Genomic DNA, 22,125 nt, shown 5'->3' with positions numbered 1-22,125 from the left:
TCACGTTGCACACTCACACACTCACGCTCGTGCAGGTGCAGTGCTACCAGCGTTGTGGGTCCGGCCGGCGCTCTGTGTTCCGCGTGCAGTTCCACACGGGAGCCCTGCAGGGGGAGCGGCTGCGGCTCGGCAAGGAGGAGCTGGACGTGGCGTGTGGGGGTGGGGGCAGCGCGGGGTCCCGGGGGGGGTCGTTGGGGGTCCGTGTGGGTGGGGGGCTGTGGGGGGGCATGGGGTTGTTGTTGTTGTTGTCATTGGGTCATTAGGGGCGGGTTGGGTCGGGGCTCGGTGGTGGGTGGGATTTGGGGGGGTCCATGGGAGGGGGTGGGACTCGGTGGGGGGGGGGGGGGTTCCGGTGCCGGGTGGGGGGTGCGCCCCCCCATTTCCCACCGCCCCCCCATTTCCCCCCCCCAACAGATGAGCGCTTCCCCCCCGACGCTGCCGTGGAGTTGGTGTTCTCCTCCGGCCCCGACAAGGTGGAAGGTGAGGGGGGGGGCAACCCCGCAGCCCATAATAACCCCATAACCCCCCATAGCCCCCCGTAACCCCACACGTCCCCCCAGGCTGGTCCCCCCCCGTGCTGCTGGGCTGTGGATCTGTGCCCGTGGGACCCCGTGGTGCGGCGCGATTCCTTCCACAGCTTCAACCTGCGGCACCAGGACAGCAGCGATGGTGAGGGGGGGGGGGGGGGGGGGCGGCCCAAAGGGACCCTAAAGGGACCCCAGCGGGACCCCAACCCTATGGGGCTCCTCCCACTGCCCCCAACGGCGCTGTATTCCCACAGACCTGACGCAGGTGGGGGGGCCGCAGGACAAGAGCCCCCACCCCCCCGTGCGGGACAGAGGGACCCCCGGGGGCGCCCCATGGGAAGAGGACCCCCCCCCCTACGGCTGAACTGCAGAGCCCCCCCGGGCGCCCCCCCCCCTCCCACAGCACCGAGCGCTGGGAGCTGGAGCAGCTGCTGGGGGGCTGCGGGGCTGGGGGGGGGGGGGCAGGAGGACAGCCCCCCCGTGCCCCACAGGGAGCCCCCGTGCCCCATAGCTGCCCTTTGCCCCATTGCACCCTGGCACCCCACAGCGACGCAGAGCCACACAGGGACTCTGTGCCCACAGCATCATGGCACCCCACAGTAGCCCCGTGCCCCATAGCAGCCCTGTATCCCACATAGACCCCGTGCCCCATAGCAGCCCTGTATCCCACAGAGACCCCGTGCCCTATAACACCACGGCGCCCCACGGAGCTTCCGTGCCTATAGAGATCCATACCCCATAGTAGCTCAGTGTCCCATAGCACCACAGCATCCTATTGCACCGCAGTGCCCCATAGCGGCGCTGTGCCCCGTTACGCTGCGCCATCCTATGGCACTCTGCCGCCCCCACAGCTGCCCCGTGCACCACAGCCCTGCAGCGCCCTATAGCACCGTGCCACCCCGTAGCGGCCCCGTATCCACAGCTGCTTTGTGCCCTATAGCACCCTGCCGCCCCATGGTGACCCCGTGCCCCATAGCCCTGCCGCACCCTGCTGCTCCCTGCTGCCCTATAGCGCCCCGACACCCCACAGCCACTCAGCGCCTCATAGTGCCACAGCACCCCATAGCAGCCCCACAGCCTACAGCGCCCCGAGCACACCCCACAGCCCCCCAACATCCTACACCCCCCCCGCATCCTATAGCCCCCCTGCACCTTACAGCCCCTCCCCACCCTACAGCACCCCGACACCCTATAGTACCCCGATGACCTGCAGCCCCACAGCATCCTACAGCCCCCCATCGCCCCCACAGCCCCCTGACACCCTACAGCCCCCCACCCCCGAGCCCCCCAACCTATAGACCCACAGCATCCTATAGCCCTCCCACGCCCTATGGTACTCTGACGCCCTATAGCAGCACTCTGGCACCCCATAGCTCCCAGGCGTCCTATAGCGCTCACGTGCCCCATAGCCACTCAACACCCCACAGCACCCCGGCGCCCTATAGCGGTCCATCACCCCACAGCACGCTGACACCCCACAGCCGCACCGGGACGCCCCATAGCGCCCCAACCCCGATGGCGCCCCATAGCCATGGCCACGCCCACTTCGGCCACGCCCTGCAGCGCCGCCCCAGCTTGGCCACGCCCCCTCATTGTCTGTGCCCGGTGGGCGGGGCCGAGGGAGGGGGGCGGCGCCGCGCCCATAGGTCGCTGTCAGAAGGGGCGGGGCCTGCGTCGGCCACGCCCCCCTGCCCCCTCTGCGGGCCACGCCCCTTCCCGGTTGGACCCCCCCCCAAAAGTGGAACCCCCGGGAGCCCCGGAGAGGACGCGGAGGGTGAGTGATGATAAGGGGCCATAGGGAGCAATGGGGATGGGGGGAGAACACGGATGGGGTGCGGGGGAGCTACGGGGGGGGAGTCCGGGGGGCTGGGGGGGCACGGGGCACCCATGGGAGTTGTTGGGGGGGTCGGGTGGGCGCAGGGGCGGCTCGGATGGGGTGAGGGTTGAGTGGGAGCCGTTAGTGTGCTATGATGGGGGGGGGTGTAAAGAGGGGCTGGCGGGGTGATGGAGGCTGGGGGGTAACAGGCTGGGGGGCGATGGAGGGGGATGATGGAGGATGGCTGGGGGGATCTTGCGGGGGCCTATGGGGGGGGGGGGGGACTATAGGGGGGGTGGTCTCAGGGTCTCACTGCCCCCCCCTCCCCTCCACAGAGCCCAGCAGCAGCCAGGACCCCCCGACTCAGGACCACCCCCAGGAGGAGCCGTCCCATCCCCCCGCCTTCCCCTCACTCTCTCTTATTGCGCCCCCGCCGCGTCGGGACCCCCCCGAGAGGAGCGCGGTGCCCCGGGGTTGGAAAGCAGCCCCCCCCGCCTCACCCCCCCCGCGGTGGATCCCCCCCCCACGTTCGCCCAGGACACGTCCAGGTTCTGGTACAAGCCGGGAATGTCCCGGGAACAAGGTACGGAGCGTTAATGGGGGGGGGTCATTAGGGGAGGGGGCGTTCATTGGGGTTATCGCCCCCCCCGTGACCCTGTGCCCCCCCCCAACACACACAGCCGTGGCGCTGCTGAAGGGCTGCGAGCCGGGCGCGTTCCTCATCCGCAACAGCACCTCGTTCCGGGGGGGGTACGGCCTGGCGCTGCGTGTGGCACAGCCCCCCCCCGGCTGCCCCCCCGCTGGGAAAGGTACGGCAGAAACCCCCCCCCCCCCCCATAAATTACCTGGATCATCCCCCCCCCCCCTTACCCAGGGGACCCCTCTGTGTTGTACAGCACAGCCCCCCCCTCCCAGTCCCACCAAATCATTGTGACCCCCCCCCAAATAAATCACAAGGACACCTCCCCCCCCCCCCACCAAATCACTGCGACCCCCCCCATGAATTACCGGGACGCCCCCAAACATCCCGTATTGCCTCACGTCCCCCACTGCCCCCCCCCCCCCCCCCATCATGGTATCCCAGGTCGCATTTTGCCCCCCAGGGGACCCCCGTGAGCAGCTGGTCCGACACTTCCTGATCGAGGACCGGACCGAGGGGCGTGAAAATCCGGGGGGGGCGGAGGAGCCGCCCTTCGGTGAGGGGGGTCATGGGGGGGGGTCATGGGGGTGTTATGGGAGGGGGGAGCCCCGGGGGGGATTCGTTCCATTGAAGGATGGGGGTCCCGAGGAGGGGGGGGGGTGTCTGTGGGAGGGGGGTGTTGATTGGGGGGCTGATGGGATGGGAACCTTGGGGGGGGGGGGATTCATGAGGGGAGGAGGGGGCTGCTGGGGGGGGGGGGTCAGTTCGTGATGGGGGATTCTGGGGAGGGGGGGGGGCTTCTTTTGGGGTGTCCGGGGGGGAGGATCCATGGGTGCGGGTCTCAATGGGGGGGGTCCGTGGCTGGAGGGGTTCGTGGCTGTAGGCGTCGCTGTGCCCCCCCGCAGGCAGCCTCCCCGCGCTGGTGCTGCAGCACTCCATCCGGCCCATGTCGCTGCCCTGCACGCTGCGCATCCCCTGCAACGGTGCGATTCCCTCCCCCCAAAATGTCCCGTGTGTCGCTTCCCCCCGTGGGATGGGGGGTGGGGGGGGGGGACACTCACGGCCCCACTGCGGGTTCACTCCGCGTCCCTTCCAGACCCACTGCAGGAGAGGGACAGAACCGGGACCCCCAACGTCAGCACCGCTGCTGAGCTGCTGCGGCAGGGAGCAGGTGGGGGGCAGCGGGACGGGGGGGGGGGCAGCGGGATGGGGGTCATGGGGACGGGGGGGGGTGTGGGGGGGAGGTAGCAGGATGGGGGGGTCAGTGAGAGGAGGGCAGTGGGACGGGGGGACATGGGGACAGGGGGGGTGGGGGGGTTAGCGGGATGGGGGGGTGAATGAGAGGAGGGGGGTGGGCGGGGTGGGGGTCTCGTTGCGGTGCCGGAGCGGTCCGGTCGGTGTCCCCGCAGCCTGCACGGTTCGGTACCTCGGTTCGGTGCTGACGGAGGCGCTGACCGGACCCCGAGCGGTGGCGCTGGCGGCGGCCGCAGTGCTCGGAGCGCCGCCCCCCCCGCCGTGCCACGCGCACTTCCACGTGTCCGCCCGCGGCATCACCCTCACCGACCGCCAGCGCAGGTGGGACCCCCCCATAACCCCTATAACCCCCCATGACCCCTATAACCCCCCATAGCTCCCCCCCACGCGGTCTCACCGTTCTGGCCCCCCCCCCCAGGCTCTTCTTCCGCCGCCATTACCCCGTGGCCAGTGTCACCTACTGCAGCACGGACCCCGAGGACCGCAGGTGACAATTTGGGGAGGGGGGGGGGGGGACACCCAGTCCTGGTTTGGGGGAGGGGGGGAGAAAACATCCCAACGCTGCTCCGTGCCCACAGGTGGGAGAACGCAGACGGCACCACCTCCACGTGAGTAGGGGGGGGGGGGCACACCCGACACCCCCCCCCTCACCTTGGCCTCCCCCCACTGAGCGCTCTGTGCCACCCCCCCCCCACACACAGGATCTTCGGGTTCGTAGCCAAGCAGGCGGGGGGGGCGGGGGGCAACGCGTGCCACCTGTTTGCTGAGCTGGACCCCGAGCAGCCGGCGGGAGCCATCGTCAGCTTCATCACCAAGGTGATGCTGCGTGCCCCCCCCGCTGAAAGAGACCCCCCCCAAAAGGAACAGCACCCGATGGAGGGACACCCCGATATACAGAACACACAACAGCCCCCCCCCAAAAGGGAGCAGCAGCATTATTATTACCGGGGTGGGCAGCACCCCAAAATGGAAACCTTACTATATGGGGGGGGGCAGCACTATTGAGGGGGGGGGGACACTGAAGCAGTTTCTATCTTTGCAGCAAAGGAGTGAGAGCAGCAGTTTCAATATAGAGATATGTTTTATATTGGGGGGGGCACAGAGCTGTACATTAGTACGGTGGGGGGGCAGTCTCCCATCTACATGGGGGGGGGAGGCAGGGGGAGAGGCAGCAAGGGCTGCCCCTATCCCTGCCCCCCCTCCCCCCCCCACCTTACAGGTGTTTTACATTCAGCAGAACAGGGAGAATAACAGCGGGAGGGGCTGGGGGCATAATAACGTGCCCCCCTCCCCAAAGGGGCTGGGGTAGCAGGCAGGTGGGGGAGGGGCAGAATAGGGGACCCAGCCAACACGGAGGAGAAATCCCACCGTGCTGGGGGACGTTAAAGTGCGAGAGGGGTGGGGGGACCCCCCTTACCCACTGAGGGGGTGCAGGTCCACCTTCACCTTCTCACCGCTGCTCAGCATCCCCACGGTGGGGAAATACCCCCCCGGCGGCACCCGCGCCTCCTTCTTGCCAATGATCTGCCCGTTGCGTGTGAAGAACACCTGGGGGGGGGGCAAGGGGGGGCTGAGGGCACCCAGAACCCTGTACTGTGCCCCATAGATGGGGGTGGTGCCAGTGCAATGGGGGTGGATGCGGTGCCCCAACCCCCCCCCAGGAAATAAAAAGGGTTATGGCCTCCAAGTCACTGTGCCTTTAAGAAGAGTGCATGGCTGGGGGGGGGGGGGTTGGTGGCTCTACAAGGGGACACAACCACATCCCCACCCCCCACACACCCCATAGATGGGGGGGGGCAGCGTGATGCTGTGCAGGGACTGATGTCACCCCCCCCCCCCCCTTAAGCAGTAATTAAAGGAGGGCGCTTCCCCCCCCCTCACCACCACTTTGGTGCCGCTGCGCTCCTGCTCCGTGCCCCCACCCTCATCTTCCTCCTCCTCCTCCTCCTCTTCTTCCTCCTCGTCCTCAGGGGACACGTAGGTGACGTTCCTCACCCCACGCCTGGCTGGCAGTGCTGTGTCACACGGCTCGTCGCTGTCCCCTGGGGGAGGAGGGCACAGAATGGGGGGGAGTGACCCCAAACTTACCCGGGGGGGGGGGGGGGGGCTGCCAGCACTGCCCCCCACCCACCTTCACTGTCCAGGCTGTAGTCGCGGGGGAACATGATGCCGCAGCCCATCGTGTCCCCTTTGTAGCAGCGAGGGCCAAACGGGTTCCCCACCCCGCTGCCATGGAAGATCTTCCCATCATCTGTGGGGGTGACAGACACAGACCCCGGTGTGACACAGGAACCCCCCCCCCCCAAGTGCTGCGGGACCCCCTCGTGGACCACATCCCCCCCCCCCACACACCCCAAAAGCCCCAAGTTGGTGGGGGGGGGCATTGGGGGGGCACTGACCCGCATGGTACGCCACCGATCCCCTGCTCCAGCCAGGATGTCGGTTCTTGGGGTAATCCTAGGAGAGCACAAAGCCCCCTCAGGGCTGGGGAAAGGGGGGAGGGGGCACGTGGTGGGACCCCCAGCTCCCCCAGCCCTCACCTTGCGCGCCAGCCCCAGCGCGATGTAGCACTTCTCACCCGGGTCCACGATCTCCACCTCGAAGTAATGGCTGCGGGTGCTGAGTGGATGCCGCGCCTGCGCCAGCCCCACATCCACGATGCTCTTCCCCTTACCTACATACTCCAGCAGCTGCAGGGAGGGGGGGGGGGTAGGTCGGGGGGGGAATGGGGATGGAGCACAAAGAGAGCAGTGAGTTCAAGTGGGAGAGATCCTAAAGGAAGGAGAGAGCATCCCCACGGCTCCACCAGAGATAGGGGCCAGGAACACCCCGCTATAGGGCTGAGAACACTGTGGGGCTGGGCATCCTTAGCTATGGGGGCCGGGCATGCTCAGCTATGGGGCCGGGCATGCTCAGCTATGGGGCCGGGCAGGCTCAGCTATGGGGCCGGGCAGGCTCAGCTATGGGGCCCTCACCGTGCCGCAGGCGCGCACGTCGTGCAGGCGGCCCCACTCCTCCTCGTGGCTGTCCACCATCATGGCACTGTCATCCTCCAGCGCAGCACGGAGGTGAAGCCGAACCTCCTCCCCAGCGAGTGCAGCCCCACCGCTGGGAACAGCCCCTCGGGGGACAGCGGCATGGCCGAGCAGCCCACCTGGGGGGGGGCAGAGAGCAGAGGGGGTCAGGGAGGATGGGGGGGAGGGGACGGAGTGCCGGGGGTCTGTCAGGACGCAGCAGGGAGGGGAGCGGCGGTGCAGGTGTGGGTCGGGGTCGTCTCACCCTCTTCCCGTTCTTGGTGAAGAAAACCTGCGCCGTCTGCACCTCGAAGGAGACGCGCTCGATGCCGCAGCCGATGCGATCCCCGGAGCTGCACTTGGTGCCGAACTGCCGCCCCTTGGCGCGGCCGCTGTACAGCCTGGGGGGTTCGGGGGGTGATGGGGGGGCACAATGGCACCGGGTCCCTCCATCTCCCCCCCAAACACACACACACCCATCACTCACTTGCCGTCATCAGCGTGATACGCCACCGAGCCGGGCAGCCAGCCGGGGGGGTGTTCCAGGCTGTAGTGCTGCGGCACCAGCCCCACAGCGATGGCACCCCGCACCCCACTGTCCACTATGGACACCTGTGGGGACACGGGGATCACTATGTGTATGGGGACCCCAAACGACAAGAGCAGCACCGAGGACGGGGACAGCATCAGGAGCAACACCCCCAACAAAGCTGGGGACCCGCAGTGAGGATCCCACACAACGTGGACCTGCACTGAGGGCCCCCATAGACCTGCAGACCCCGAGTGACAACAGGGATCAGCGCAGCCCCCAACGCTCACCTCGAAGTAGTTGTTGTCTCTCGTCAGCGGCCGCGGCGCCACGTAGCAGCCCACCTGCCCCGACTGCCCGTGGTAACTGCGGGACACAAGGAGCCTCCAGTCACTTCAGCTTCACCCCGAACCCCCCCCCAAACACAACGACCCCCCCCCCAAACACAACGACCCCCCCCAACCTGAGCGTGTCCCCGTCCACCAGCACGTGCTTGGCGCGCTCCTGGTAGCGCACGGCGCGAACCTCCCGGATCTCCCGGATCCGCCGCCGCCAGCTCAGGAAGCGGTAATGGAGCCGCAGGTCATCCATGGCGAACCGACACCTGCGGACAGCGCCCATAGCGGCCATCTATTCCCCACACGGCCCATACGAGACCGAACCCCCCCCCGGTTTCACTCACCGCCTCCGCCGCCATGGACGCCGCCGCAGCCGCCCCCGGCCCCGCCAGCCGCTCACAGCCGCTCCGCACTTCCGCCTCCTCAGCCCGCCTCTTCTGGCCCCGCCTCCGCACCTTCGCCAATCGCGTAAGCGTCTTGCCGATGGACGGCAGGCTGAGCCAATCGGAAGCAGGAGATGGAGGCGAGCGGGGGGCGTGAGCGACGTAAGGGGAGCGCACTTGACTCCGCCTCGACCGAGAATGGCGAGCGGCTGCAGAGCGCCCCCTGGTGGCGGGGCGGGGAACTGCAGGGCGGGAGCGGGTCACTACCGGGGACGGGGACCCCCCCCAGGGCAGGGCGGGGACTCCCCAAAATGGCTGCAGATCCACGGGCGTCCATCGCTGCAGCTCGATGAGTTTTAAGGACGTTTCCATCGCAGGACCCTTCCATCGCAGGCAGCTCCGTGACCTCCAAGGACCCTCCGCCCCGCCCGCTGTTTGTGATCCGGCTGCAGTTCACAGCGGGCAGGACGGGATCAGCGCCCGCCACTCAGCTACAAGCCCCGCCCACCTCACCAAGCCCCGCCCACCTCCGCGGCAAGCCCCGCCCACAAGGCGGCACCATCCCTTCTATCACAAGCCCCGCCCCCTTCCATTTCGCCACGCCCATTCCCGCGAAGCCCCGCCCCCGTCGCCATAGTAACCACTGGCTGATCTCGGCGGGAAACTCGCGGCTCCGCCCCGCACGGTGAGTTGGGACGGGGTGGGGGGCGGCGGGGGGTCGGGACACACGGGAGGGGAGGGGGGACACAAAGGGGAACCGGCAGCACGTGACCACCCCGCGGTGTGTCGGGGCGCTGTATGAGCCCCGCTCCGTGACCCGGCGCAGCCCCATGTCCGGCACGGAGCGCGAGGTGCTGCTGGGCGTGCAGCGGGCGCTGTCGGAGGAGCAGTTCCAGACGTTCAAGTACTTCCTGGAGGAGCGGCTGCCCTTATCCCGCCTGCAGCCGGCCACGCGGCCCGAGCTGTGCGCGATGCTGCTGCAGCACTTCCCGGGCCGGGCGCTGCACGTGGCCGCCGAGGTGCTGCGGCTCCTGCCCCGCCACGACCTCATCCGGCTGTACCGCCTGCCCGGCCTGGACGCGGCCGGCACCGTCCCCGAGCAGGTGGGTGCAGCCGCGGGTGTCGCCGCGGGAGCCCTCGGTCGCCCTCGAGTTGCCGCCGGTGACGCTCGTGTCGCCGGCCGCGTCCCGCAGGTTGCCGGGGGCGGCGCTCAGGAAGCGGGTGTCGCTCGGGACGTCGTCGGTGTCGCTCCGGAACCCGCCGCGGACCCGGCGGGATGCGGTGAGGACGCTTCGGAGGGGTCGGGTCGGGACACGCGTAACCGCATCCCCCCGCTGACATCCCCTCTGGCGTCCCCAGGCGGCGGCCGGCTGCTGTCGGAGCGGGACCTGCTGCGGGTCGCGCAGCTGCTGGGCCACGAGTGGCAGGAGGTGGGAGTGCTGTGCCTGGGGCTGCAGCGCTGCCGGCTGGAGCAGATTCGCGAGAACAACCCGCACCGCACGGCGCTGTGCTGCTTCGAGATGCTGCGTGAGTGGAGGCGGAGGGAGGGGGCTGCGGCCACGGCCCCGCGGCTGAGCGAATGTCTGCGACCCGCACAGCTCGACCCCGAGGTGTTCGCTCTGCTGCGACAGCTGTAGGGCAGCAGGACTGCGAGGGAGCTGGGATGACAGTGGGAATAGGAATGGGATGGGAATAGGAATGGGATGGGAATAGGAATGGGATGGGAATAGGAATGGGATGGGAATAGGAATGGGATGGGATGGGGGGAGGTGAGACCGGGATGGGATGGGGATAGCGGTGGGAATAGGAATGGGATGGTATTGGGGGGGGGTGGGAATGTGCCAGGGACTGCCTGGCTTTTTAGGGTTGTTTTATGTAAAAAACAGCAGCGACGCAGTAAAGTTGTATTTGTTCTACCCACTGGGGTGTTTCTGGAGCTGCAGTGTGTGGGAGAGTTCCTGTTGGGGTCACCTAGTGATGCCCAGGGTTGCAGAGGGTCCAGTGGGATAGAGAGGGGACCGTTCTGGGGTCCTGAGGGGCTCCTAGTGGGGTTCTGAGGAGCACTGAGGGGATCCGGAGGAGTGAGAGGGCCCCAAAGAGGTCCCATGGGAGTCTCTGCAGTGGGTGATGGCTGAAGCACAGCCATGGGGCTCTGCACATCCCCACTGTGTGCAGGGCTGTGACACTATGAGGTTGCAGATCCCCCCCAAAGGGCCTGCAAGGACCCTCAGGCTCTCAGTCTTCCATTTCAGGTCCCACAGGGCTCCCCCATTCCCACTACTCAACACCCTTTAGGGCTGCAGGGACCCCCCCGCAATGGGGTACAGTGCTGCACACCCAGCACCGACATTCCTGGTGGTTTGGGCAGTGATGAGCAACGTTTGTACTGCCCTGAGGTCACCCCCCTCCCCCCAGCAAACAGCCCAGGGGGGGGGGGGGCACATGTGTGACCCCAGGAAACAGGGGGACACCCACCCTGCACATGGGCACTCATTGAGGGCCTGGGGGCTGCAGTGCCCCAGGGGGGTGCTGAATGTGGATGGCATGAAAACACGGTGCCAAACAGCAAATGTCACCTCGTTCCCTCCCCCTCAGAAAGGTGGGGGATCCACGGAAACTCTTTATTTTCTTTACAAAGCACAGACAGCTGCAGAGCTACGCACTGGTCCCAATGTACCAAACCTCCTCCCCACCACCACCATCACAGCTCAGGGCTCTCGGGGGGGCCCTGGGGGGGCGGCAGCCGCAGCTCTGGGTCATGGCGGCCCACAGTGAAGAGGCGTCCGACGGCCAGCAGCGCCAGCAGCATCAGCGCAGCACAGAGAGCGAAGATGCTGCGCGTGCCGCTGCGATGGTCGCTGCCGTGCAGCAGCAGCAGCCCCAGGCAGGCCAGCAGGTTGAGCGGCACGCGGAACCAGTGCAGCACGCCGGCACGCTCCTTCTCGGGGATCACTTTGCGCCGCAGGAAACCCATGGAGGGGAAGTAGAGCCCGCAGGCCAGCTCCAGCAGCAAGAAGGCCAGGAAGGACTCAGACGGGCTCTCCTGCCCGGGCCCGGTGGAAAAAGTGAGCATGAAGAGCGAGAGGAAGGCCAGCAGCACGGCCAGCGCCAGGAGGTGCACGGGCTGCAGGCGGTACCGCGCCGACACGGCCACGCGCTGCAGCGCCGAGCCCAGCATGCTGGCCGCCATGAAGCTGGAGAAGACGATGCCCAGCGGCGGCCCGTAAGGGTCCAGCACCGGCGTCCAGAGGAAGATGAAGATGTAGACGACGCTCTCGAAGAGCGCCTGCACGGTGCCCAGCAGCAGCACGCGCCCGTCGGCCAGCAGGCAGCGCAGCCCGTCCCCGCACGTCTTGGCCAGCGCGCGCGGCGGCCCGCGGTTCTCCTCCCAGTCCTTCAGCGCCAGCACGGCCGCCAGCGCCAGCAGCGGGATGGCCGCCACGAACGGAGCCACCGGGCCCATCCCCAGCCACTCGGCCAGGGCGGTGGCCGCCACGCCGGCCCCCACGGCCAGCACATTGTTCCAGAAAGACACCCGCGCGAAGGTGCCGGCCAGCCACTCAGCGGGGAAGTCGTGCCGCTCCACGTGCTCGTGCACGTACCACGCTTCGAAGGCGGAGAAGAGCAGCGCGGTGGCCAGCCCGCCCAGCACGCGCCCGGCCGCCAGCACCAGGTAGTCACGGGACAGCTTGGTGAGGCAGCAGGCGGCGCAGCTCAATGAGAACAGCACGCAGGACGCGCGCCGGCCCAGGCGGTCCACCAGCGAGGCGGCGGGGGGGCCGAGCAGCACGGCCGAGGCGAAGCCGCAGACGTAGAGGATGGCGATCTGCCCCTCCACGAAGCGGTAGTGGCGGTACAGCTTGTACAGGTAGGGGCCCTGCAGCCAGTCGGCCGCCAGCGCGGGCAGGTAGGCGCGCAGGAAGCGGAGCTGGAAGCGGGCGAAGGCCGGGTTGGTGGCGGGGCTGGATGTGCGGCGGGAGAACAGCTCCAGGCCCAGCGCGGCCGCCAGCAGCACGGCCAGGGACGTGTAGGCAGCCAGCAGCATGGCGTGGGGCCGGGCATCACGGGGGCTGCGGGAGATGGGGGTCAGCAGAGAGCGGGGCCAGGGGGATGGAGGGCAGCGCAGCCCTGTGGGCTCCGCAGCCCAGAGACCCCACGTTGCCCCCGTCATCCCTACAGCTCGCCCCACACGTCCCCCTCCCCACACACGTCCCCGGCCCTGACCCCCAGCTCAGCCCCAAACCCCCCCTGCACTGATCCCCACCGCCACGCAGCCCCACACGTTGCTGACCCCACACACTGGCCGCCTGCTCAGCCCCACGTGTCCCCTGTGCAGGTTCCCGACCTGGTTCCCATAAATCCCCCCCCGACCCCCAGCTCAGCCCTACACACGCACTGACCCAGCCGGGCCCACCCTCAGCCCCACGTATCCCTACAGCCGCTGCCCCGTTCCCGCCCCACACAGGGGTCGCTCCCACAGCCCCGATCCCCGCACGGCCCCTCCCGGCCCCACAGACACTCCTGGCCCCACAGACACTCCTCGCCCCCTCATATCATATTCAGCCCCATAGAGCTCCCTTCGGCCCCGCCGAACCCCACGGCGTGCTGCACAACACCCAAAGCAACCAAACGACCCCCACTGAGACCCCCCAAGCCCCACAGATCGCCCCACAGCCCCCAGCGCCCCCCGAGCCCCACCTGCTCCTCAATGGGGGAAGCGACGGCGCGCACCGCCGCCTCCTCACACCCACTTCCGCTTCCGCCCGCCGCCGCCATGGGCGCCGCCATCTTGGCTCGCGTCACGTGACGGGGGCTCTGCGTTCGGCCCGGCCCGTGGCCCCGCTCCTCGTGCAGATGAGGTGCCCCCCCCCCCCCTCTTTGATGCCAGTGCCCGCCCTGAAGCGAACGCCCCGATTCTCGTGCAAATCCGCCCCGTGCCTCAGTTTCCCTCACTCACCTGCCGGCGGGGTGGGGTGATGGGGGGGGGGGGGCGTCACTTGATGCTGGGCCGGGGGCGGCGGGGCGGGGGGGGGCACTGGGGACAGAGCGGCGAGGGGGAACAGCACCGGGCTGGACAGGGTTGGGGGGCACAGGGAGAGGGGCAGCAGGGGGGGGGACAACAGGGAGTTGGGCAGCGGTGGCAGCAGCTGCAGGGGAGGCAACAGGGGAGGGGACAAGGTAGGGGGGCGCAGCAAGGGGGGGGGCAGCAGGGGAGGGGACAGCACGGAGGGGGACAGGGTCGGGGGGCGCAGCACGGGGGTGGGCAGCAGGGGAGGGGAGCCGGGGGGTGGCAGCAGGAGGAGGGGCAATAGGGTGCAGCACAATATGGGGTGTGACAGAAGGAGGGCGAACAACAGGGAGGGGGACCCGAGGGGTGGCAGCAAGGGAGGGGGCAACAGGGAGGGAGGCAATAGGGGGGGTGGCAGCAGGGGGGGACCTCCGGGGGAGCACATAGGGGACAGGGGGGGTTGTGCAGCCGCTGTCCGTGCCACGCCAGCCCCATGGTGCCGCCTCCCCCCCCCCGCGTGCCCCTCCGGTATTTATGTATTTATAGCCCAAAGCCGGCTCAGTGGGGGGGGCTCAGCCTTGGGGGGTGGGGGGGGGAGCAGCGCGGGGGGGGGTTCACGTGGGTGTGCCCACGCGTGCACGCGGCCGGGCAGGGAAGCTGCTGTCCCCACCCCCTTCATCTCATCCTCCACCCCGTCGTCCTCGTGTGACCCCTGGGAGGGGGAGCGGGACGTGGGGACAGCAAAGTGTGATGGAGACTATGGGGGGATACGGGGGGATGTGAAGGGCCGTGGGGACTTGAGGTATATGGGAGACACATGTGGGGACATGGAGAGACACGGGGACACCACTGGGGGCATGGGGACAGCAGGGACATTGAGGACATGGGGCAGAGACATGAGGGAGGGGACAGAGGGGCCATGGACGCGGGACAGCCCTGCACAGCCGCGTCTGTGCCAATGTGGGCACGCGTGTGCAAGCGGAGCACCAGCCCTGTGTAGGCGTGAGCCCTGTGTGTACACACACGTGTGTCAGGCACGCATGTGGCGCCCCTCCCTGCAACCCCCCCCCTCCCCTTCCCCAGGCGGGGGGTGAGGAGGGGGGGGGGGAATGCGATCATGGAAAAAAATTGGGGTGGAAACGCCTGAGCTCAATGGGGGCTTTGTTCTGTGCTGCAGCAGCGGGGCCCCAGCACAACCCCCCCCATCCCGACACACCCCGGGGGCTGGGGGTGTGCACAGGCGTGCCACGCTGTGCAAAACGGTGCGATGGAGGCGTGCACAGCGATGCTGCACGCAACCGTGCAAAGCTGTGCAAAGCTGTGCAAAGCAATGCCGTGCAAACCGCAGGGCTGCAGAACGCCGTGCCGCATCCAACCCGGCGCTGTGCGACGGCACGGCAAGGTGTGCGTGCCGTGCAACACCACGGAACCGCGTGCAACGCCGTGCAACGCCGTGTAACATCGTGCAATGCCATAGGAAGCCGTGCGGGGCGCGGGGACACGCAGAGGACACGAGGGGGACTGCCCTCCTTCGTGCCCGCGTGTCCCCACGTCACACCGCGCCTGGTGGTCCTTCCCGTGTCCTCCCCTTGTGTCCCCGTGTCACACCGTGTCTGTGTGTCACAGCCATGTCCCCACGCCCCCCGTGCCGACGCCCCCGCGTGTCCCCAAGCCCCCGTTCCACACTGTGCCTCCCGGTCCGTGCCCCCCCCACGTTCCCTCTTCTCCATGTCCCACGCTGTCCCTGTGCCCCGCATCCCCCCATCCCTGTGGCCACATCACTGCCACCCGTTCCCCGCGTCCCTTTGTCCCTGTCTCTTTCCTCTCGTCCCCGTCCCCATCTCCCTGCGTGTCCCCGTGTCCCCACGTCCCTGAGTCCCTCTGTTGCCGTCCCGATGTTCCCATAGCCTCACATCCCCATCCCATCCCATCCCCATCCCCATCCCATCCCATCCCATCCCATCCCCATCCCCATCCCATCCCCATCCCATCCCATCCCATCCCATCCCATCCCATCCCATCCTCATCCCATCCCCATCCCATCCCATCCCCATCCCATCCATCCCATCCCATCCCATCCCATTCCATCCCATCCCATCCCATCCCATCCCATCCCATCCCATCCCATCCTCATCCCATCCCCATCCCATCCCATCCCCATCCCATCCATCCCATCCCATCCCATCCATCCCATCCCATCCCATCCCATCCCATCCCATCCCATTTCATCCCATCCCATCCCATCCCATCCCATCCCATCCCATCCCATCCCATCCCATCCCATCCCATCCCATCCCGTCCCGTCCCGCTCCTCCCGTCCCCGCCCCCCTCTTTCCCTCCCGCCCCCTTGCTGTCCCCACCCCCCACGTCCCGTATCCCCACCCCGGGGCGGTCTCTCCGCGGCTCCGCCGTGGCGGGGCCGTGCCCGGTTGGGGCCGCAGCCGCCGCGGGGCCGTCCCGCGCCGCGTGGCTCCGTTGTGTCGGCGGGACGATGTTCGACTGCGTGGAGGCCCTGCCGGTCCCGCGGCGGCTGCACGACGTGACCAACCGCGGGGCCTGCGCGCCGCGCAAGGCGGGCTGCGGGCCGGGCTGCGGGCCGCGCTACGGGCCGCGCTGCGGGGCTCTGCCGTGCGCCTGGCCCGGAGCCGCCCCGCACGGTGCGTACCGGGAACCGGAGGGAGGCAAAGCGGGGATCGGAGCTGCGGGGATGGATGGGAACGGCCGTTCGAGACCCGACGGGAGGGAGCGGGGCGGAGGGAGCCGCGGTGCGGGGGGGGCGGCCGCGGGGGTCGGGGCTGTGCCGGGTCGGGGCTGTGCCGGGTCGGGGCTGTGCCGGGTCGGGGCTTCGAGCCGCGGGTTCGAGACCCGGGCGGTGCGGGACGCGCAGATTCGAGGGGGGGGTCCGAGCGCCGGGGATTCGGGGCCCGGGCAGCGGGTATGGAGGGGGGGGCTGTAGGGGAGGGGTCGCCCCCGGGGGGGTCGTAGCGGGAGCCGTCCTGTCCCGTCCCGTCCCGTCGCGTTGGTGCGGGGCCGCCCGGGCCCGCGGGGCCGCCCGGGGCCGTGATTCAGAGCTGGGGCGGGGCGGGGTGAGTCAGTGCGGGGGGAGAAGAGTGTGAGAGCGTGAGTGTGAGAGAGAACCGGAGTGTGAGCGAGAGAGGGACGGCCGTGCGTGTGTGTGTGTGTGTGTGTGTGAGAGCCGTGTGTGTGTGTGTGTGTGTGTGTGTGACACTGCTCAGTGTGAGTGCGGGGGTCTGGGGTGTGAGCTGCGGGTGTGCCAGGCGTGAGTGTGTGCACCGCTGCAGTGTGAGGGCCGGCAGCTGTGAGCAGTTGTGTGTCCACCGCGGGGCTGTGCGTGTGCAATGAGTGTGAGCTGATGGTGAGCGTGTCACCCCCGGCGTGTGACTGCTGCGTGTGTGTGAGTTGTGTCAGATGCGTGTGTGAGGGGCTGCGTGGCACTGGGGGTGACAGTGATGGAGTGTGACACTGAGTGTGACACTGAGTGTGACACCGAGTGTGACACCGAGTGTGTGTGTGTGTGTGTGTGACCAGGCCCCGTGTGATGTGACGTGGGGGGGGGGGGTGTGGAAACCGGTTGTGTGTGATGTGGGAGGGTGTGGAAATGTGGGGTGTGTGTGTGTGTGGGGTGAGTGTGAGTTGTGAGCACACCCATTGGGATGCACACCCATTGGGATGCACACCCGGCCCTGCTTGTCCCCACGGCATTGGGATGGGGGTGCAGAGCTCCTTTTGGGGTCCGATGTTGGGGAGGGTCCCGTTGCCGCCCTGCAGGCCGTGCTGGTGATGTGGGGGGGATTCCGGTGGTCCCGTGTGACGTTAAGCCCTGTATGATGTTAACCCCTATGGGGCTGCCCCCCCCCCACCTCACCTGCACCTGAAGCAGGGGGAGAGAGGAGAGACGATGTGGGGACTCCCCAGAATAAAGGGGGGGAAACTGAGGCACGAAGAGCCGCCTGTAGCGAGCCCCCCCCCCCTTGAAGCAGTCAGGATTCCCCACTCAGAAACCACCCCCCCCCCCGTAATCAGACGCCCCCCCCCCCTCCAACCCAACCCCCCCCCTCCGGCGTGGTGCCCCTCCTCGGAATCACCCCCCCCTCCTCAATGCAGGACCCCCCCTGGAGGCGCCCCCCGCCCCGGCCTTGCGGCCCCCCCGTGGGCACAGCGCCTGCGCGGGGGTGCAGCAGGGTGTGGTGCGTGCCTGCGGCTGCGGCCGGGTTTCGGGATGGGGGGGGTGAGGGGGGTGGGGGGGCTGTTTGTTGTCGGGCAACCATGGCGGGGGTGGGGGCGGGGGCGGGAGGTTCCCCCCCCCCTTCTATGGACTTTAAAAGTGTGCCCCCCAAAAAGTGAAGGGCTGGGGGGGGGGAGGCGGCGCACAGCAGGAATGTGGGGGGGGCCACGACCGAAGCCAGGCTGAGCTCCGGCAGTTCCGGCCCTTCCTTTTCTTAATGCGCACACTCAGCGTGTGCACACACACACACACACACACACACACACACACACACAACCCCCCCCCCCCCAAAAAGCGCTTCCTGCCCAGGACTGCAGATGGCTGTGGGGGGGCGCAGGGGGGGTCTCGGGACCCCCAGGTCTGTCCCTGTGGTTGGCACCGTTGGCACTGCTGCATCCCCTCCTCACTGCGTCCTCCTGCCCCATCCCCCTTAACTTCCTGACCTGCTGTGCTGTGCCATGGGGCTGGGGGAGCTCTGTGGGGTGGGGGGGAGCACTATGGGGTGGGGAGCTCTGTGGGGTGTAGGGAAGCTCTATGGGGTAGGGGAGAGCTCTATGGGGTGTGATGGAGCTCTATGGGGTGGGGGGGAGCTCTATGGGGTAGGGGGGAGCTCTATGGGGTGTGATGGAGCTCTATGGGGTGGGGGGGAGCTCTATGGGGTAGGGGGGAGCACTATGGGGTGAGGGGGAGCTCTATGGGGTGTGGGAGCTCTATGGGGTAGGGGGGAGCTCTGTGGGGTGTGATGGAGCTCTATGGGGTGTGGGAGCTCTATGGGCTGGGGGTGCTGCACGGGGAGGGACATCACGTTGTGCCCCCCAACCCCCCCAGGTGCAGAGACGCAGAGCAGCAGCTCGGAGGAGATGGTGCCCAATTCTCCCTCGCCGCCGCCGCCGCCGCGTGTCTACAAGCCCTGCTTCGTCTGCAGCGACAAATCCTCGGGGTACCACTATGGCGTCAGCTCCTGCGAGGGCTGCAAGGTGGGCATCCCAATTGGGGGGTCGCAACCTGGTCCCATATACTGCCTTCCTGCCCCCCCCCCCCCAGCTCCCCCATCGCCCTGTTTCTCTGCTGGTCGCAGGGTTTCTTCCGCCGCAGCATCCAGAAGAACATGGTGTACACGTGTCACCGCGACAAGAACTGCCAGATCAACAAGGTGACGCGCAACCGCTGCCAGTTCTGCCGCCTGCAGAAGTGCTTCGACGTCGGCATGTCCAAGGAAGGTGAGTTGGGGGGGGGCTCTGCTTTACCCTGGGGGCTGCAGCCTCATCCGTGTGTCCCCCCCCACCCTCAGGGCCTGCAGTGTGTGCCATTGCGATGGCTGTCCCCCATCCTGCTGTTCTCAGACACTTCGGGGCCGTCCGGGTGTCCCCACACTCCCCGGGGATGGGGGCAGCGTGTGCTCAGGAGCCCTTTTGGGGTTGGAGGGCAGTGCGGGGCCACCCCCTGTGTGCATCCCCGTGGTGGGAGACCCGCGGCCACACTGTGCTATATGTGGATATCCTGCTGATGCCGCATCCTGTCCCAGCGCCCCGGGGGGGGAGGAAGCACCGCCTGGGGAGGGGACGGGGGGGCACTCCTGGAGCCCCCCCAGCATGGAGCTGTGAGTGGGGGGCGGCGGCAGCACCGGCATGGGGAGTCCTATGGGAGGGACTGAGGGGTCCCGCTGGATGCCGCTGCCCCACAGCCGTGCGCAACGACCGCAATAAGAAGAAGAAGGAGGTGAAGGAGGAGGCGGCCGACGGCCCCGAGCTGAGCCCGGCGCTGGAGGAGCTGATCCAGAAGGTCAGCAGGGCTCACCAGGAGACCTTCCCTTCTCTATGCCAGCTGGGCAAGTACACCATGGTGAGTGCAGGGGGGAGCCGTGGGGCACACTGTGGGTCACACTGTGGGGCTGTGTGGTCACACTGTGGGGCTGTCGGTCACCCCCCCACCCCCCTTAGAGCTCGAGCGCTCAGCACCGCGTGCAGTTGGACCCGGGGCTGTGGGACAAATTCAGCGAGTTGGCCACCAAATGCATCATCAAGATTGTGGAGTTCGCCAAGCGGCTGCCGGGCTTCACCGCGCTCAGCATCGCCGACCAGATCACGCTGCTCAAAGCCGCCTGCCTGGACATCCTGGTGAGCTGGGGAGGAGATGTGGGGCGCGATGTGGGGCGCGCAGAGCTCAGCGCTGAGCCCCACAACCCCTTGTTGTCTCCCCATAGATGCTGCGGATCTGCACGCGCTACACCCCCGAGCAGGACACCATGACCTTCTCGGACGGGCTGACGCTGAACCGCACGCAGATGCACAACGCCGGCTTCGGGCCGCTCACCGACCTGGTGTTCGCCTTCGCCGGGCAGCTGCTGCCGCTGGAGATGGACGACACCGAGACGGGGCTGCTGAGCGCCATCTGCCTCATCTGCGGGGGTGGGGGCAGCACGGCGGGGGGGGGGGGGCGGGGGGAGTGGGGGGGGGCAGCACGGCGGGGCTGGGGGCGCTGTGGGGCAGATGGCGTGAGGATGGGATGCTTCGGGGGGCTGCCGGCATGTGGGGCTGGCTGTGACCCCCCTCCTCCCCCCCGGCCCCCCCCCTCAGACCGGCAGGACCTGGAGGAGCCCGAGCAGGTGGAGCGGCTGCAGGAGCCGCTGCTGGAGGCGCTGAGGGTTTACGCGCGGCGGCGGCGGCCGTCGAAGCCCCACATGTTCCCCCGGATGCTGATGAAGATCACGGACCTGCGCGGCATCAGCACTAAGGGTGCGGGGCGACCTGGGGGCGGGGGGGGGCAGCTCGGCAGGAGGGAGGGAAGGAGGGCGGGGGGGGGGAAACCATTGCAGGGCTGGGGGGTGGGGAGCTTACTGCTGACCCCCCCCTCCCTCGGGGTTCCTCACGGTGCTGCCTGCAGAGGGAGGGGGGGGGGCAAGATTAATTTTAGGGGGAGGAATGAGACTCTTATGGGAGGAGCACGCAGGGACGGGGCGGGGATGCAGCTCGAGGGTTGAGGATGGATTTTGGGGGGGGTGATGTGAGGTGACCGGACCCCCCCCCCACCTCCAGGCGCAGAGCGTGCCATCACGCTGAAGATGGAGATCCCGGGCCCGATGCCGCCGCTGATCCGGGAGATGCTGGAGAACCCCGAGATGTTCGAGGAGGAATCCCCCCCGGACCCCAACGCAGCCCCCGCTTCGCCATAGGCCGGGGGAGGACCCCCCCCATCCCCTTCCAGCCCCACTCCCGCAGCGCTCTGCTTTTGGGGGGGCTCCGCAGACTGACGGAGCCGGCCCGGGGCGGGGGGCGGTCCCCGCGGTGCCGCTGATGCCTTAAGCTGGGGGTCCCCCCCCCCGTGTGCTCCCACCTCAGCTTCATGCCAAAGTGCTTCTGGACGGGGGGGGGGGGCAGTGATGGACAGAAATCGCCCCCCGCGCAACTGAACGCCCGCTGCCACCCCGCTGGGGGCGCCCCCTGCCCTTATTTATTCGGGGGGGGGGGGCGTATCCCGCTCACACCTCCCCCCCAGTTTGGGGCCGTTCGGGGGATGCAGGTTGGATGCCCCCCCCCCCCCCCCCATACTCGCTGTACGAGGTGGGACCGCATTTTTATTGCTGGGTGATTTTATATAGATATAAAATGGGGGGTCGCGGGGGGGGGGGCTCCTGGGTTCTGCTTTTCTATGTTGGTGGGGTGGGAGGGGGGGGGCACAACTCCTCCCCGCCTCCCGTTCCTCCCACCACCCCCCTCCCCCTCGGGCACAGAACACTATAGAGACCAAAGAGGGGGGAGCAGCGTGTGCTCCCCCCACCCCCACCCCCCCATTCGTGGGGGGGTTCCTAAGCCATAGGATAGCACAATGCGGAGGAGGCCGTGTCGTCTGCCCCCCCCCGCCTTCCTTCCCAGGGCAACTTACAATGGGGGGGCGCCCCAGTTGCCCCCGGGACCAAATTGCCCCCCCCCCCCCCCATTTCTGTTACCCGCAGCCCCTCTGGGTGTGGGTGGGTGGATCTTTTTGCCTCCCCCCCCCAGCCCAGTGCTGAAGCAAACCCTCCCCCCCCCATTTTGGGGCCGCGGGGGGGTCAGTCTGTTACACTACACCCGGGAGTGCCCCCACGGGGCAGCACTCCCCCCCCCCGCCCCCCCCTTTATTTATTCCTTTGCGTTTACATCTCCCCTGCCGCCTCCTCCCCCCTCCCCCCCATTGTGCCCGAGCTGCCTCCCCCGCCGAGGGGGGGCCCCGCCGCCATGTTTACAGCCCCCCCATCCCGGGGGGGGGGTCGGGGCTTTTCTATTTTTGCAAAATAAAGTGATGGAAACAAAGGGGGGGACGCGTGGTGCTCGGGGACAGCCGCCCCCCCCCCCGAATAATGGCGGACAGCGGGGCACCCCCGGGGCATTGGG

At 68.2% G+C, this 22,125-nt stretch overlaps 5 protein-coding genes across 5 annotated transcripts in view; 3 read left to right on the top strand and 2 right to left on the bottom strand.

The window, feature by feature from the left end:
• TNS2 (tensin 2) overlaps positions 1–5,249 on the top strand; it is a 6,053-nt gene extending 804 nt beyond the window's left edge. The window contains 21 exon segments of the mRNA XM_072357893.1: positions 21–159; positions 415–480; positions 561–573; positions 575–669; positions 782–878; positions 880–1,097; positions 1,100–1,253; positions 1,255–1,345; positions 1,347–1,440; positions 1,443–1,768; positions 1,770–2,301; positions 2,679–2,753; positions 2,756–2,926; positions 3,024–3,152; positions 3,447–3,539; positions 3,889–3,966; positions 4,080–4,154; positions 4,393–4,558; positions 4,656–4,724; positions 4,816–4,845; positions 4,939–5,249. Of these exon segments, the coding sequence (XP_072213994.1) occupies positions 21–159; positions 415–480; positions 561–573; positions 575–669; positions 782–878; positions 880–1,097; positions 1,100–1,253; positions 1,255–1,345; positions 1,347–1,440; positions 1,443–1,768; positions 1,770–2,301; positions 2,679–2,753; positions 2,756–2,926; positions 3,024–3,152; positions 3,447–3,539; positions 3,889–3,966; positions 4,080–4,154; positions 4,393–4,558; positions 4,656–4,724; positions 4,816–4,845; positions 4,939–5,242 (3,015 nt within the window). The 3' untranslated portion in view covers positions 5,243–5,249.
• A 58-nt stretch (positions 5,250–5,307) lies between these two features.
• SPRYD3 (SPRY domain containing 3) lies at positions 5,308–8,602 on the bottom strand. Its single transcript, XM_072358192.1, is given in 12 exon segments — positions 5,308–5,785; positions 6,119–6,279; positions 6,369–6,488; positions 6,637–6,694; positions 6,778–6,927; positions 7,213–7,328; positions 7,331–7,391; positions 7,517–7,652; positions 7,739–7,863; positions 8,071–8,146; positions 8,244–8,384; positions 8,463–8,602. Coding segments are annotated over 11 exon segments (1,266 nt in total). The 5' UTR covers positions 8,372–8,384; positions 8,463–8,602; the 3' UTR covers positions 5,308–5,650.
• Positions 8,603–9,248: 646 nt separating this feature from the next.
• LOC140263329 (uncharacterized) lies at positions 9,249–10,234 on the top strand. The gene is made up of 3 exons (XM_072358205.1): positions 9,249–9,604; positions 9,695–9,782; positions 9,861–10,234. Exons 1-3 carry the CDS (start codon positions 9,332–9,334, stop codon positions 10,136–10,138), a joined length of 639 nt encoding a protein of 212 aa, XP_072214306.1. The 5' UTR covers positions 9,249–9,331; the 3' UTR covers positions 10,139–10,234.
• Positions 10,235–11,080: 846 nt separating this feature from the next.
• MFSD5 (major facilitator superfamily domain containing 5) lies at positions 11,081–13,321 on the bottom strand. Its single transcript, XM_072358190.1, has 2 exons — positions 13,200–13,321; positions 11,081–12,571 (listed from the first exon to the last, which is right to left on the bottom strand). Exon 2 carries the CDS (start codon positions 12,544–12,546, stop codon positions 11,203–11,205), a length of 1,344 nt encoding a protein of 447 aa, XP_072214291.1. The 5' UTR covers positions 12,547–12,571; positions 13,200–13,321; the 3' UTR covers positions 11,081–11,202.
• A 2,560-nt stretch (positions 13,322–15,881) lies between these two features.
• Positions 15,882–21,296, top strand: RARG (retinoic acid receptor gamma). The gene is made up of 8 exons (XM_072358191.1): positions 15,882–16,166; positions 18,584–18,732; positions 18,834–18,975; positions 19,440–19,597; positions 19,696–19,872; positions 19,959–20,163; positions 20,332–20,490; positions 20,791–21,296. Exons 1-8 carry the CDS (start codon positions 16,001–16,003, stop codon positions 20,925–20,927), a joined length of 1,293 nt encoding a protein of 430 aa, XP_072214292.1. The 5' UTR covers positions 15,882–16,000; the 3' UTR covers positions 20,928–21,296.
• The last annotated feature ends 829 nt before the right edge of the window (positions 21,297–22,125 follow it).

Source organism: Excalfactoria chinensis, chromosome 28, assembly GCF_039878825.1.
Source record: "Excalfactoria chinensis isolate bCotChi1 chromosome 28, bCotChi1.hap2, whole genome shotgun sequence".
In the NCBI taxonomy this organism is placed as follows: Eukaryota; Metazoa; Chordata; class Aves; order Galliformes; family Phasianidae; genus Excalfactoria; species Excalfactoria chinensis.
This window is presented reverse-complemented; position numbering and strand designations above follow the sequence as displayed.